General features: G+C 36.2%; 2 protein-coding genes across 2 annotated transcripts; one reads left to right on the forward strand and one right to left on the reverse strand.

Moving 5' to 3' along the window:
- The first annotated feature begins 2,255 nt into the window (after window positions 1–2,255).
- On the forward strand, window positions 2,256–6,806 carry LOC107029239 (protein trichome birefringence-like 10). Its single transcript, XM_015230611.2, has 4 exons — window positions 2,256–2,956; window positions 3,364–3,753; window positions 5,175–5,333; window positions 5,963–6,806. The coding sequence occupies exons 1-4, from the start codon at window positions 2,490–2,492 to the stop codon at window positions 6,339–6,341; spliced, it is 1,395 nt and encodes a 464-aa protein (XP_015086097.1). The 5' UTR covers window positions 2,256–2,489; the 3' UTR covers window positions 6,342–6,806.
- A 100-nt stretch (window positions 6,807–6,906) lies between these two features.
- On the reverse strand, window positions 6,907–7,320 carry LOC107029240 (antifungal protein ginkbilobin-like protein). The gene has a single exon (XM_015230612.2). It carries the CDS (start codon window positions 7,318–7,320, stop codon window positions 6,907–6,909), a length of 414 nt encoding a protein of 137 aa, XP_015086098.2.
- Window positions 7,321–14,005: the final 6,685 nt, after the last annotated feature.

Raw genomic sequence — 14,005 nt, forward strand, 5'->3', positions numbered from 1 at the left:
TTCAGAAAGATTTGGACGTAGTGTTGGGTGACAAGCAAGGAAAATTGTCTGATGCAGAGTGGGCAGTTTTGGATCGGAAAGCTATGTCAGTTATCCGACTCTCGTTGACCAAGAATGTTGCGTTCAACATTCTTAAGGAGAAGACAGCGAAAGGCATCTTGGAAGCCTTGTCTAACATGTACGAGAAGCCATCTGCAGCAAACAAAATTTTTCTGATTAGAGAGTTGGTGAACACAAAGATGAAGGAAGGCAGTTCAGTTACCGAGCACATCAACTCATTGAATTCGATCTTAGCCAGACTTTTGTCAGTTGGCATTAAGTTCGATGATGAAGTTCAAGCTTTACTACTGTTATCATCATTGCCTGACAGTTGGTCCGGAACGGTTACAGCAGTTGCCAGTTCAGTGGGACCTAATGGATTCACCTTTGAGAAGATTCGTGATCTCGTTCTTGGCGAGGATGTCAGAAGAAGGAGTTCTGGAGAATCATCAGGTGATATGCTAAACGTCGTCAGAGGCAGAGGAAATAACAGAGGTAGTGGGAGCAGGAACCGAAGAAGGAGTCAGTCAAAGGCTCGGGATGGCTCAGGTGTAACATGTTGGAACTGCAAGGAGGTGGGGCATTTCAGGAATCAATGCCAGAAAGACAAACAAGTCAACATTGCAGAAGACAGCGTCAACGAGGATTTGTTTATCTGTTGCGCGGAGAGCAATGTGGATTCCTGGGTCATGGATTCTGGTGCTTCTTTTCACGCTACCCACAGCAGTGAAGCATTGCAGAATCTGGTTATTGGAGACTTTGGAAAGGTAAGGCTTGCAGACGATAGAGCTCTTGATGTTACGGGCATGGGTGACATGGTGCTGAAGACGCCAGTCGGTTTCTGGACCTTGAAGGATGTCAGAGTTGTTCCAAGCTTGACGAAAAGTTTGATTTCTGTTAGGCAGTTGGATGAACAGGGACATCATGTGAAGTTCGGAAATGGGCAGTGGAAGGTCGTGAGGGGCAATCTTGTCATGGCTCGTGGAACAAAAAGAGGATCGTTGTATATTGTCGGATTACCGTCTGAGGGAGTGACCGTCCCAGTTCAGAAGAAAAACAAAGTCCGGTTCACAGAATCTCGTGGGCAGAAGAAGGTTGTCTTTGCAAGAAAGAAACCCAGAGCCACAGGTCAGATTCAGGATGAACGAGCAAGGAAAGGTTCAGGAAGACCAGTCAGAGGCGTTTGTGGCAGTGGGAGCACCGGCCGTGCTTCAGCCAAGGCTCCTAGAAGACAGTGGGTCAAGAGAACCAGTATTCCAGCTGTTGATACGTCTCCAGAAAATTTCTTGCTGAGTATGGAGAGTGTTTGTTCTCAGGGAGTTCTAGGATCCGGCAGTTCGTGTCTCAAGTGGGAGCCGGTAGGGACCGAGGACGAGTCAAGGGCAGTTTCAGCCGTGACTGATGTGTTGAAGCTTCGGGGAGCTTCAACGGGCCTTTCAGTTGACTGATGAGAAGGCCGCTGTAGCAGGAGAGAGTTGAAAAAGATTACTAGACATACAAGTGTTCTAAGTGGATGACAGTTGAAATTCTTCAAGCCTCCAAGTGGGAGATTGTTGGGCTTTGTGGAGGCTTGTGAGCCGGCCCGACCCATTACTGAAACCCTAGGTTAACCATTTGGCTTTCCTATAAATATGATCCTTGTATTTGTAATTCGAGAGGAGCACAAGTGAAATAAAAATCCTCCTGTTACAGTCGTGGAGTAGGGAAACCGAACCACGTTAAATTCTTGTGTGTCCCGTTTGTGTTCCGTTTCTCTTTTCTCTAGATTATTTGTGTGTGTTGTGTGTTTAATTCCCAACATTATTTTCTTTTTTCAACTGTCCCTACCAAATATACAAGAAAGTTCATTAATTTGATAAGTAGCTTTAAGTAACTAATTTAAAGAATCAAATCTGTTCAATTTTTTCTTTTTTCAACTGTCCCTACCAAATATACAAGAAAGTTCATTAATTTGATAAGTAGCTTTAGTAACTAATTTAAAGAATCAAATCTGTTCAATTTTGTCATCTTCTCTAATTTTGAATACCAAAAATAAAAAGTTATAGTAAGTTGATAAAATATGATAATTACAGAAAAAGATCACATACAAATATTATGCAATAGCCAATAAAGAGTTGTAAAAATCTCTCTTTTTCTGCATAAATGCCCTGTTTCTTGCAGTTTTTTTTTTTTTAATTTGTTGAATTGAATGTTTGTCTTGCTCTGTGTTGAAGACCCCACATATCATCATTGTCAACATTTCCCAAAACTTCTATCTCTCTCAGCCCCACATTTTTGTGCTCAACTCAAAAAGTTTCTGTATGAGCACAATTTTTTTTTGGTCAAGTTTCCCCACTAAACAACAAGTTTTTCTTGATTGATTTAAAAATTTGAGTTTTGGGGGTCATTTTCTTTGAAATTTGTGTTATTTTGCTTCCAAAGATTGAATTTTTCTGTAGTGAAAAACAGAGATGAGTGGAAACCCATGTCCAAAATTCTTTAACTCAATGACCCATTTCAGTTTTTTCAAGAAATTCAAGCGTTTGAAGCCTATTGAGCCATTGTTAACACTTTTTGGGTTCTTGTTTTTTGTTCTTGGCTTATACTTATTTATCTTCTTGTTAGATTATAGAACTGTGGATACTACTGGTTCTCACTTGCGTGGGCCTTCTTTTTTTGTTACATGGTTTGGTCTTAATGATTCTTCTTTAGTACTAAAAAATAGTAGTAGTAGAAGCAGAAATGATGATAAAGTGGGGTTTCTTGAAAATGATTGTGATATATTTGATGGGAATTGGGTGTGGGATGAGAGTTATCCGCTTTATCAATCAGAAGATTGTATGTTTTTGGATGAAGGTTTTCGTTGTTCTGAGAATGGTAGACCTGATAATTTCTATACCAAATGGCGTTGGCAGCCTAAAGATTGCAACTTGCCCAGGTTTGTGTTTCAATCAACTGAATACTTGATTATGCTTGCGTTTGATAGTAGATTTTGACGTTGAAACTTGAAAATTTGAGTTCTTGCGGTTACTTTATGGACTATATTGCATTAGACTAACTAAACTGGTTAATTTTAGTTACTATTTACATAGTCAAAGGATATTTTCTTTGACCATAGTTTTTTCAAATGCTTAATAGTAAAATATTTTGAATTGTTAATTATTATGACTTGTAAGTAGTAAGTACTTTTTACCAAGTTCCTGAATATGTATATTTTATGTCCAAAATTTTGGAGATTGTGTGTCTGAATTTACAAACATTAGTTAGTTTGGCTCTCGAAGGATTTTCATAATATGATTGAAACTGGAAAACAAAATCTAATGCTTTTACTTACTTTTGGAACAGATTTGATGCAAAACATATGCTAGAAAAGCTGAGGAACCAGCGTGTAGTGTTTGTTGGTGATTCAATAGGGAGAAACCAGTGGGAGTCTCTTCTCTGTTTGTTGTCTTCTGCAGTTTCTGATAACAGCTCTATATATGAAGTTAATGGTAGTCCGATCACAAAGCACACTGGTTCTTTAATTTTTAAGTTCAAGGATTACAACTGCACGGTTGAGTACTATCGAGCTCCGTTCCTAGTGCTGCAGAGTCGTCCGCCTTCTCGGGCTCCTGGAAATGTTAAGATGACCCTGAAGTTGGATCAGATGGATTGGAGTTCTGCTAAGTGGAAAGATGCAGATTTATTGATTTTCAACAGTGGTCACTGGTGGAATAATGAGAAAACCATTAGAGGGTAAAATCTTCTTTTCTTTCCTATCATCAGAAGGCATTTTTTTTGTTTGTTTGATGTCTGACAAATGGTAATATTTTATAGGACAAAGCTTACTTGAGGTTTCTAAGTGAAAAGTCGTGCTAACTTTTGGGGACAGTCGATGGGTTCTGCCTATTTCTTAAGTAGAATAGGAAAATCTACTAGAGTGCTAAGTGCTAGGTTGATATCATTTTTGATGGCCGAGAAATTCCCATGAGAAATGACGCACGGGTTGAAACTTCGTGGATAATAGGCCTAATCCTCTACCTTGTCCACTTAAATTCCAGGTTTTTGTTTGCGAAGGTTCAAAACCTCTGGCCTAATCCACACATCATGTACTACTCTAGTCACTAGACCAACGTTCAAGGGGCAAATACGGCTGATATTGTTACTATCTTTAAATGATGGTTGATTTAGCTAAAAGCTCTACTGGGCACCTTTATCTTTATGTTATTAGTATCTACATGCATCTCCCTTCAAGAGAAGCGAGAAATAGGAATTTGGGCTGCTTAATAATTATTCAACCATATAAGGACTATGTTATAATAGAAAATTGCCTGTTTGAGAATGCTAGCAATCAAATTTCACAGTGTCGAAATGCTCGATAGGCATTGAACTACTAAATAGCAAAAAGTTCAATGAATAGTTAATATGCCTCAAGATACAAGTAAGCATTAATAGAGCATTTCCTAGTATTGGATCTCTTCCTGTGTGCTCTCTTTGCACAACGTTGAGTACTGGAAAGTTTGATTTCCAATTTCCTTTTGAATTGTCCCCATGTACTAATCATGCCTATAATCTATGTGACTATATACATGAGCTGAAATGGCATAAACATGTATCCACTTGCATGTTTTGGCATTAACAATCAGCTAATTGATCAAATGCATAAAAGTTCTTCAGTCAGCTCCTACTTGGTTCATAAAGGTGTACCTTACATACTTCAAATTCAAATTTGTTTGATGGAATTAACGGTAAAAGGATCTGAAAGGATATACTAATTTGACACAATAATCTTTTGTGGAAAATCTCAACGGGTGGCAAAAGGATATAAAGCAGATACATTGATTTTGAAGGTGGTTAGTAATTCAGTCTCCATAATGTTTGATAAAAGAGCTTATTGCAGTTCTATTATATAGTAACAATGATAATTTTGTTAGGATCAAGCAACCATAATTGCCATCCTTTTCCTTGGGATAACTAACCAAATAAGGCTGTGCATTGGAGCTTAGTTCTCTCTCATTTTGATTGATGCTCAAATCATTTGGATGTCTTGGTTTCCCATCACTAAATTGTATAAACGTGAAAGCTTTGAAGTGTATATTATCAAGAATCATTGCTTTAGGGGAGTACAATTACTCAATCTATGAAGATTTACAAGCTCTGATTCTTTCCATTGACAGGGGATGCTATTTCCAAGAAGGCGGAGAGATTAACATGACGATGAATGTGGAGACAGCTTTTCAGAAGTCAATTGTAACATTGGTTGATTGGATAGGTCGTGAAGTGAACATGTCCAAGACTAAAATATTCTTTCGTACTTATTCTCCTGTACACTTCAGGTAATTCTTCTCTCCTATTTTTTTGTTTTTGTTGTTGTTACACTTCATGTAATTCTCACTTGTGATCTATCAGATCAGGTTGTCTTATATAATGAAACATAATCAATCAATTATGCCTCAACCAACACACCTTGAATAAATATTGAGGTCCTTTTTGTAGTATGTCATATTAGAAGTGTGAAATGAAGATTAGTTGAGACTCATCTAAGATCCAGATTCTTTCCATCTATATCCATTTCGTGTATTCTGTGAGCCTTGAGAGGGTGAGAGTTATTTGTTGGTTCCCGTTATTATACTTCATTGATCTTCTATAGAGATGGAATGTATTGAAGCTTGTGGATAAATCGAAAAATTTGTTTTCTTGGGTACCTTGGTCGTAGTATGCGTATGCTGTTTTCGAGGGTCAAATGGTATATGCTTGCATCTTTCAATGCATAAAGGCTTTTTTGGGATAAGTTGACTTAATACTTGGTGTATTCCTGATTGTTTGTACTGATTAATGGCTGCAAATTATGTGCATTTTGAATATCAGCTAATGATCTATGCAAATCAGCCTACACTTTGTTTCAGTAGATATTTAGTTTGTGTAGTCACTCAATAAGCAATAAATCAATCACTCTGATGCGCAGAGGTGGAGATTGGAAGACCGGCGGTAGCTGTCACCTGGAGACATTACCTGACTTATTATCACCCCAAGAGTCATTGAGGAACTCGTTTGAATATATGACGGTCATTCATGTCCTATCACAGCTCTCGAACAAATCAAGGACTCGGAATATGAGTTTACTGAATGTAACAGGCATGACATCTAGAAGAAAAGATGGTCATTTGTCTTTGTATTATTTAGGCCCTAAGGTGGGACCAGTTTCTCCCCACAAGCAAGACTGCAGCCATTGGTGTCTCCCTGGTGTCCCTGATTCATGGAATGAGCTTCTCTATGCAATCCTCCTCAAACAGGAGTTAGCTCAGGAAAAAATCTCCAAATATACTTCTCAATTCTCGGAATGACAGCAGAGAGGTCAATTCAAGTGGTGCACCATCCCGGTACCCTTGCAGCTCACGGCCATTAGAAGTTGTACTTTGGAGAGGAAACTTGAGCCAGAACAATCAAAGTGTCCAACGCTCATTGTATCAAATGAATGTGCCATTCTTCGAGATCAATTTGAAAGTAAAAGGACATCCTCACATTTAGTCAATGGAGATCCTTCCTAGGTTCCAGTTTCAGTTACATTTATCATAGAATTGTTTTCCTGAGTTCTTTTAGTCTGTCAGCACTCGGGAGGTCTTCAGTTCACGAATATGTCATGTGTAAAGAGCATCGTGAACTGTATAGATTTAGAGACATTTTACAGTTTGACAAATTCAGTGTGTAAATACTGATCCTCTTTGATAGTTAAGAAGAACAACTATGCAATGATAATTTGTATAGCCAATTACAATGTATTTAGTTGTTGTTAATGCATCTTTCTTTTATCAATTTCTCATGGAATCAGTCAAATTGCAGCAATCAAATTATTACTCATGATAATGTTGTTGTCTAGTACATGTTGAATTTTTTTTGTTTCCAGACAGCTTAATCATCAAAAGGGTATTGCTCATACCTCATTGAACAATCAACAAGAAGAACACGACCACCAATTCGAGCATCACAACTAGTAAGCAAGTTATCTTTAGCTGAATCCAAGCAAGTCTTACAATCTTGTTTGGTTAGAGAAGTAGTAGTAGTGTTGTTGTTGCAAGCAGCATGTCCATATGCAAAAGCATTGGGGTATGGAGAAATGTTGTGGTAGTCATATCCGTGACGCGATGGCGTGGTGCTCACTAATTCTGCAAGAACATAGGCTAGACTTATTGCAAATGGATCATCTTTGAAGTATTGTGCACCATTGCACAGGACTTGTGTCAAATTGGTGTTGGGGATTCCTTTGGCTAATTCAGAAGATAGTGCCAGAATCAGAACTAATGTTAAGGGTGTCTTCACTACCATCATCTTATGGAAAAGTTTTGATTTTTCTGAAAAGTTGAAAAAGCAATATTGATGATGTATCTAATAAGTTTTATCAATAATTGAGCCCTCCGCCTGTTTGGACAAGGACAACAAGTTGCTTTCTTTGACATTTTGTTTCTTTCATTTTGATCCTAGCAATTGTCTTTGAGTTTTTGTTTTGACTTTGGTGGCTGAGATTCCAACGTAATATGAATGGGTTGCGATTAACCCAATTCAAATTATTTCGAGTCAAATCCATAAAATTCCGGTTAGATTGGACAGATTATTATATTCGGGCTCATATTAATCCCATACGTGCATATACACAATATATAATACATATCGTTTCATATATTGTATATAAACACCTATATACTATAAGAAATAATTCAAATATACCCTTTGTTATACTTTTGATTCAAATATAACCCTACGTATATACCCCTAATTTTAACGAGGGAGACATATCAGGTTAGGAATCAAATAACCACCCTAATTCCTTTAACACTCGCCCATTTAACCTATTCCCTCTACTGACCCGATTTGAACCAAGCCCATGTTCATATATAGTCATTTTCTTTAATCAAAACTTCTATTAAAATCAGTATGATGCATCAGTCCAAAAGAAGTTTCATCTGTTAAAGTGGATAATAATGAAATAAGGTAGTATTAGAAGAACGTTTTTATGGAGGTTTTTAACAAAGAAGATGACTACGAAAATTGGTTCAAATCGGGTCAACAAGGTAATGCATTGAATGGATTGATTTTATTATTATTATTATTTTGGATGTTTTAGTGTCATTAATTATATCATATTTTTTGTTATTTTCTTGAGAATTAATTTAGGTAGTTGCATTTTGATAGGACTAAAGAAATATTTGAAGTACAAGTAAATTATATGTTTTAATGAATACTTTATCGAAAAAATCTGAAAATCCGAAACACCCCGAAGAAACCCGAAGTTGAAAAACCCGAGTTTTATTGGTTTGGTTTGGTTTATAAATTCAAAAATCCGACACAAATAGTTTGATTCGATATATGAAAAACTCGAACCAACCCGGTCATGTATACCCCTAACTTGAACTATTTCTTATTGTACGTGTACAAAAAAGATTAATATATTGGGGAACGGGGTTGGATTTTTTGGTGATTCCAGATTCCGGCTTGTTTTTATCAAAATTTTCCTTAAACGTCCATTACGACCTTGGTGTGAGTTGGTCCCAAAGGGTAAACGAATGCTTTTTTTCAAATTCAAACAAGCCACAAAGTTGGAAAAACTAGATTTGACCGATTTACATGTACTATAGTCCATGGATTTTTGGTGATTCAGGATTCTTACTTGCTTTTGGCAGAAATTTTTCATGGACGTCTGTTATGACCTTATTAACAGTGTAAGTGGTCTCGAGAGAAAAATGATGCATTTTCAAGTTCAAATGAGTCCCGTAGCAGGAAAATTCATATTTTATCGATTTTCGTGTGCTATATATAGACCATGCAATTTTGGTGATTCAGAATTCTAACTTGTTTTTGGCCAAAACTATTCATCAATGCCTATTTACGACCTTATTAATGGCGTGAATTGGTCCCGATGGGCAAACAAACGTATTTTAAAGTTCAAGGGAGCCCAAAAAAATTAAAACTCAGATTTTACCAATTTTTGTGTGTTATTATCCTTGAAATTTTGGCAATTCTGGATTCCAATTTATTTTTGACCGAAATTCTTCATGGACGTCCGTTACGACCTTATTAGTAAATGTGTTGATCCCGAGGGGAAAACAAGCGCATTTTCAACTTCAAACGAGCCCTAAAGTAGGAAAAACTAGGTTTTACCAATTTTCTTATGCTATAGTGTATGTAATTTTTGTGATTCAAGATTTTGGCTTGTTTTGGCCAAAAATTTTCATGGATTTTCATTACGACCTTATTAATGGCGTTAGTTGGTACCGAGGGAAAAACATACACATTTTTAGTTCAAACAAATCCTTAAGTAGGAAAAAACATAGTCTTTTTACTTTTGCGTGTTAATCCATGAATTTTAGGTGATTTGGGATTTCGACTTGTTTTTTGCTAGAATTTTTCATGGACGTGCGTTATGATCTTATTAAAGGCGTGAGTTGGTCCCGATAGGCAAACAAGTGCATTTTAAAGTTCAAACAATTCCAAAAGTAGAAAAATCCAAAGTTTATCGATTTTCATATGCTATATAGTCCATGCATTTTTTATAATTCATGATTCCAGCTTGTTTTGACCAAAATTTTTCATGAACATCTGTTACGACCTTATTAATGGTGTGAGTTGGTCCCGAGGGGAAAACAGAGACATTTTCAAGTTCAAACCCCAAAATAGAAAAATCCAGATTTGTCGATTTTCGTGTGTTATAGTCCATGAATTTTCAATGATTCAGGATTCCGTCATGTTTTTACTTGAAATTTTCATGAAAATATGTTACAACCTTATTGATACCGTGAGTTGGTCTCGAGGGGTAAACAAACACATTTTCAAGTTCAAACGAGCCCCTAAGCAAGAAAAATTAGATTTTACTTATTTACGTGTGCTGTAATCCATGTTTTTTTGTGGTCAGGATCCTAGCTTGTTTGAAGTCCATTACGACTTTATTAATGGCGTGAGTTGGTTTCAAGGGGCAAACATACACACTTTAAGTTCAAATGAGCCCCTAAGTATGAAAATAAGATTTTATATATTTTTATGTGCTATAGTCATGGATATTTATTGATTCACGATTCCGACTTATTTTTGCTGATCTTTTTCATGGACGTCTGTTACGACCTTATTAAAATCTTGAGTTGATCCTTAAGGGAACGACTGCATTTTCAAGTTAAAATGAGCCCCATAGCAGGGAAAACTTGATTTTCTAGATTTTCGTGTGATATTCATGATTTTTTTGTGATTCAAAATTTCAACTTGTTTTTTGTCAAAAATTTTCATGGACGTCCTTTACGTCATTATTAGTTGCATGAGTTGGTCACAAGGGGCAAACAAGCGCATTTTCAAGTTCAAACGAGCCCAAAAGTAGGAAAAACTAAATTTTATCAATTTTCATGTGCTATACAGTCCATGCATTTTTGGTGTTTCACGATTCCGTGTTGTTTTTGGTTGAATTTTTTCAAGGACTTCCATTACGACCTTATTAATGGCGTAAGTTGGTCTTGAGGATCAAACAAGCACATTTACAAGTTCAAACGAACCTCAAAACAAGAAAAATAAGATTTTACCAATTTTCGTGTGCTATGTCCATGGATTTTTGTTAATTTGTGATTTCGGCTTGTTTTTAACTGAAATATTTCATGGACGTTCATTAAGACTTAATTAATGACATGAGTTTGTCCCTAGGAAAAAACGTGCACATTTTTTCAATTTCAAATAAGCTCCAAAGTAGGAAAAATCAGATTTTACAAATTTTTATGTCCAAATATTTTCGGTGATTCAGAATTCCAGCTTGTTTTTGGCCAAAATTTTTAGTGGACGTGCATTACGACCTTATTAATGTGGTGAGTAGGTTCCGAGGGAGAACATGTGCATTTTCAAGTGCGAACAAGCCTTAAAGAAGGAAAATCATATTTTATCGATTTTCGTGTGTTATGTCCATGTATTTTAGGTGATTCAAAATTCTGGCTTGTTTTTGGCCAAAATTATTTATGGACATCATTTACTACCTTATTAGTGGCGTGAGTTGGTCTCGAGAGGCAAGTATATACATTTTTAGTTCAAACGAGCCTCAAAGTAGGAAAAAGAGATTTTACTGATTTTCGTGTGTTATAGTCAATGATTTTTCGTTGATTCAAGATTTCGGCTTTATTTTTACCAAAATATATCATGGATGTTCGTTACGACCTTATTAATGGTGTAAGTTTTCCAATGAAAAAACAGACGCTCAAATTCAAACAAACCTCAAAGTAGGAAAACAAGATTTTACCAATTTTCATGAGCCATAGTCCATAGATTTTTAGTAATTCAGGGTTCCAGCTTGTTTTTGGACAAAATATTTCGTGGATGTCCTACGACCTTATTAATGGTGTGAGTTGGTCTTGAGGGGTAAACATGCACATTTTCAAGTTCAAATGAGCTTCAAAGTAAAAAAAAAACAAATTTTGCTAATTTTTTTGTGCCCATGGATTAATGATGATTTAGGATTCTTGGTTGTTTTTTGCTGAACTTTTTCATGGAGGTCCATTATGATCTTATGATTGGTGTGAGTTTATCTCAAAGGAAAATAAGAGTATTTTCAAGTTCAAACGAGCCCCTAAGCAGGTTAAACCATATTTTATCAATTTTTTTGTATGTTATAGTCCATGGATTTTTGGTGATTCTGGATCCCAACTTGTTTTTGGCCATCCTACGACCTAATTAAAGGCAGAGTTGGTCCCAAGGGGAAAACGAGTCATTTTCAAGTTCAAATGCACCCACAAGAAGGAGAAATCAGATTTTATTGTTTTTTTTGTGTTATAATCTATCGATATTTGGTCATTCGGAATTTCAACTAGTTATTGGCCGAAAGTTTTCATGGATGATTGTTACAATCAAATATGATATAATTAATAGCGTGAGTTGATATCAAGGAGAAAATGATGCAATTTCAAGTTCAAACGAGTCTCAAAGCATAATACACTTGATTTTGCCAATTTTCGTGTTCTATAGTCCATGGACATTTGGTGATTCAGGATTCCTACTTGCTTTTTATTTAATTTTTTCATGGATGTCTATTGTGACCTTATTAATGGCATGAGTTTGTCCTGAGGGGCAAACATACACATTTTCAAGTTCAAACAAGTCACAAAGCAAGAAAAACCTAACTTTACTAATTTTCGTATACAATCTATAGATTTTTGGTGATTCAGAATTCTGGCTTATTATTTACCAATTTTTTTATGATCGTCTGTTACGACCTTAATAACGGCGTGAGTTGGTCAGAAGAAGCAAACATGCATTTTCAAGTTCAAACAAGAACCAAAGCAAGAAAAACTAGATATTACCAATTTTTATATGCTATAGTCCATGGATTTTGGTGATTCAGGATTCTGGCTTGTTCTTTACCAAAAATTTTCATGGACTTCTGTCCTTATTAATTGTGTAGGTTGGTCCCTGTTGGAAAATAGGGGCATTTTTCATGTTCAAACGAGCTCAAAAACAGGACAAAATAGATTTAACCAATTATTGTGTGCTATATATATAATCTGTATATTTTTGGTGTTTTAGGATTTCAGCTTTTTTGGTCAAATTCTTTCATGGACGTTCGTTACAATTAATGACGTGTGTATCGAGGGGCAAATACGCACATTTTTAAGTTAAAACGAACAAAAAAATAGGAAAACCATATTTCACAAATTTTAAGGTGTTATATAGTCCTTGAATTTTTGGTGATTTAGGACTCTAATATGTTTTTGACCAAAATTTTTCAAGGAGATCCATTACTACCTTTTGAATGGCGTGATTTAGTCCATGATTTTTTGGTGATTCAAGAATCAGACATGTTTTTTGGAAAAATTTGTCATTGACGTTTGTTACGACCTTATTAATGGTGTGAGTTATTCCTAATGGGGAAACTAGCGCATTTTCAAGTTTAAACGAGCCCTAAAGGATGAAAATAGATTTTATCGATTACCATGTGCTATATAGTCCTTGAATTTTTGGTGATTTAGAATTTTGACTTGTTTTTTATCGATAGTTTTCAAGGATGTCCGTTATCACCTTTTTAATGGCATGATTTATTCTAGAGGGTCAAACAATCGTATTTTCAAGTTCAAACGAGCCTCAAAGCAGGAAAAACATGAGTTTACCAATTTTTTATGCGCGTCCAAGAATTTTTTGTGATTGGTGATTCTAGCTTGTATTTTGCCAAAACTTTTCATGTGCATCTGTTACGACATTTTTAATAGCGTGAGTTAATCCCGAAGGATAAGCGACACATTTTCAAGTTCACACTGGCTTTTATCAAATTTAGTGTGCGTAGTCCATTGATCTTTGGTGATTTAGGATTTCAGTTTATTTTTCACCTAAATCATTATGGACGTACATTACGACCTTACACTCCATAGATTTTTGCTAATTTGGGATTTTGACTTATTTTTGGTCGAAATATTTCATAAACATCCATTACTCAATTATTATTAATGGAGTGAACTATTCCCGAGGAATAAATGGATGTAATTTCTAGCACAAACGATTTACTGATTTTTTGTTCTATAATCAATTTGTTTTTTTATGATAAAGGATTTTGACTTGTTTTCTTGCTAAAATTTTCATGGACGTCTATTACGTCATTAATGATGTGAATTGTTCCCGAGGGTGTTACATTCGTATTTTCAAGTTCAAACGAAAAAAAATCAAATTTTAGAAATTTTGATTAGGAATTCAAACTTGTTTGTGGCTTAAATTTTTCGTGGACGTTTATAACGAATTTATTAGTGGCGTGAGGTTGTCTTGAGTGATAGACATCATTTTCAAGCTCAGACGAGGCATTGTAACCTGAGGCCCCGCCTCCCCCGAATCTCGAGGTGTCATGTCCAAAGCCACCCCCTTGGACCTCGTGGCTTTATGAACCCTACCCCTTGGACCTCGAGGCGCCGTGCTCTGAGGCACCCCACCCCCCCGGACCTCGATGCACTGTGACCCAAGGACCTCCACCCTCCGGACCTCGAGAAATTGTGCCCCAAGGTCCCCCCCCCCC

Source organism: Solanum pennellii, chromosome 9 (genome assembly GCF_001406875.1).
Source record: "Solanum pennellii chromosome 9, SPENNV200".
In the NCBI taxonomy this organism is placed as follows: Eukaryota; Viridiplantae; Streptophyta; class Magnoliopsida; order Solanales; family Solanaceae; genus Solanum; species Solanum pennellii.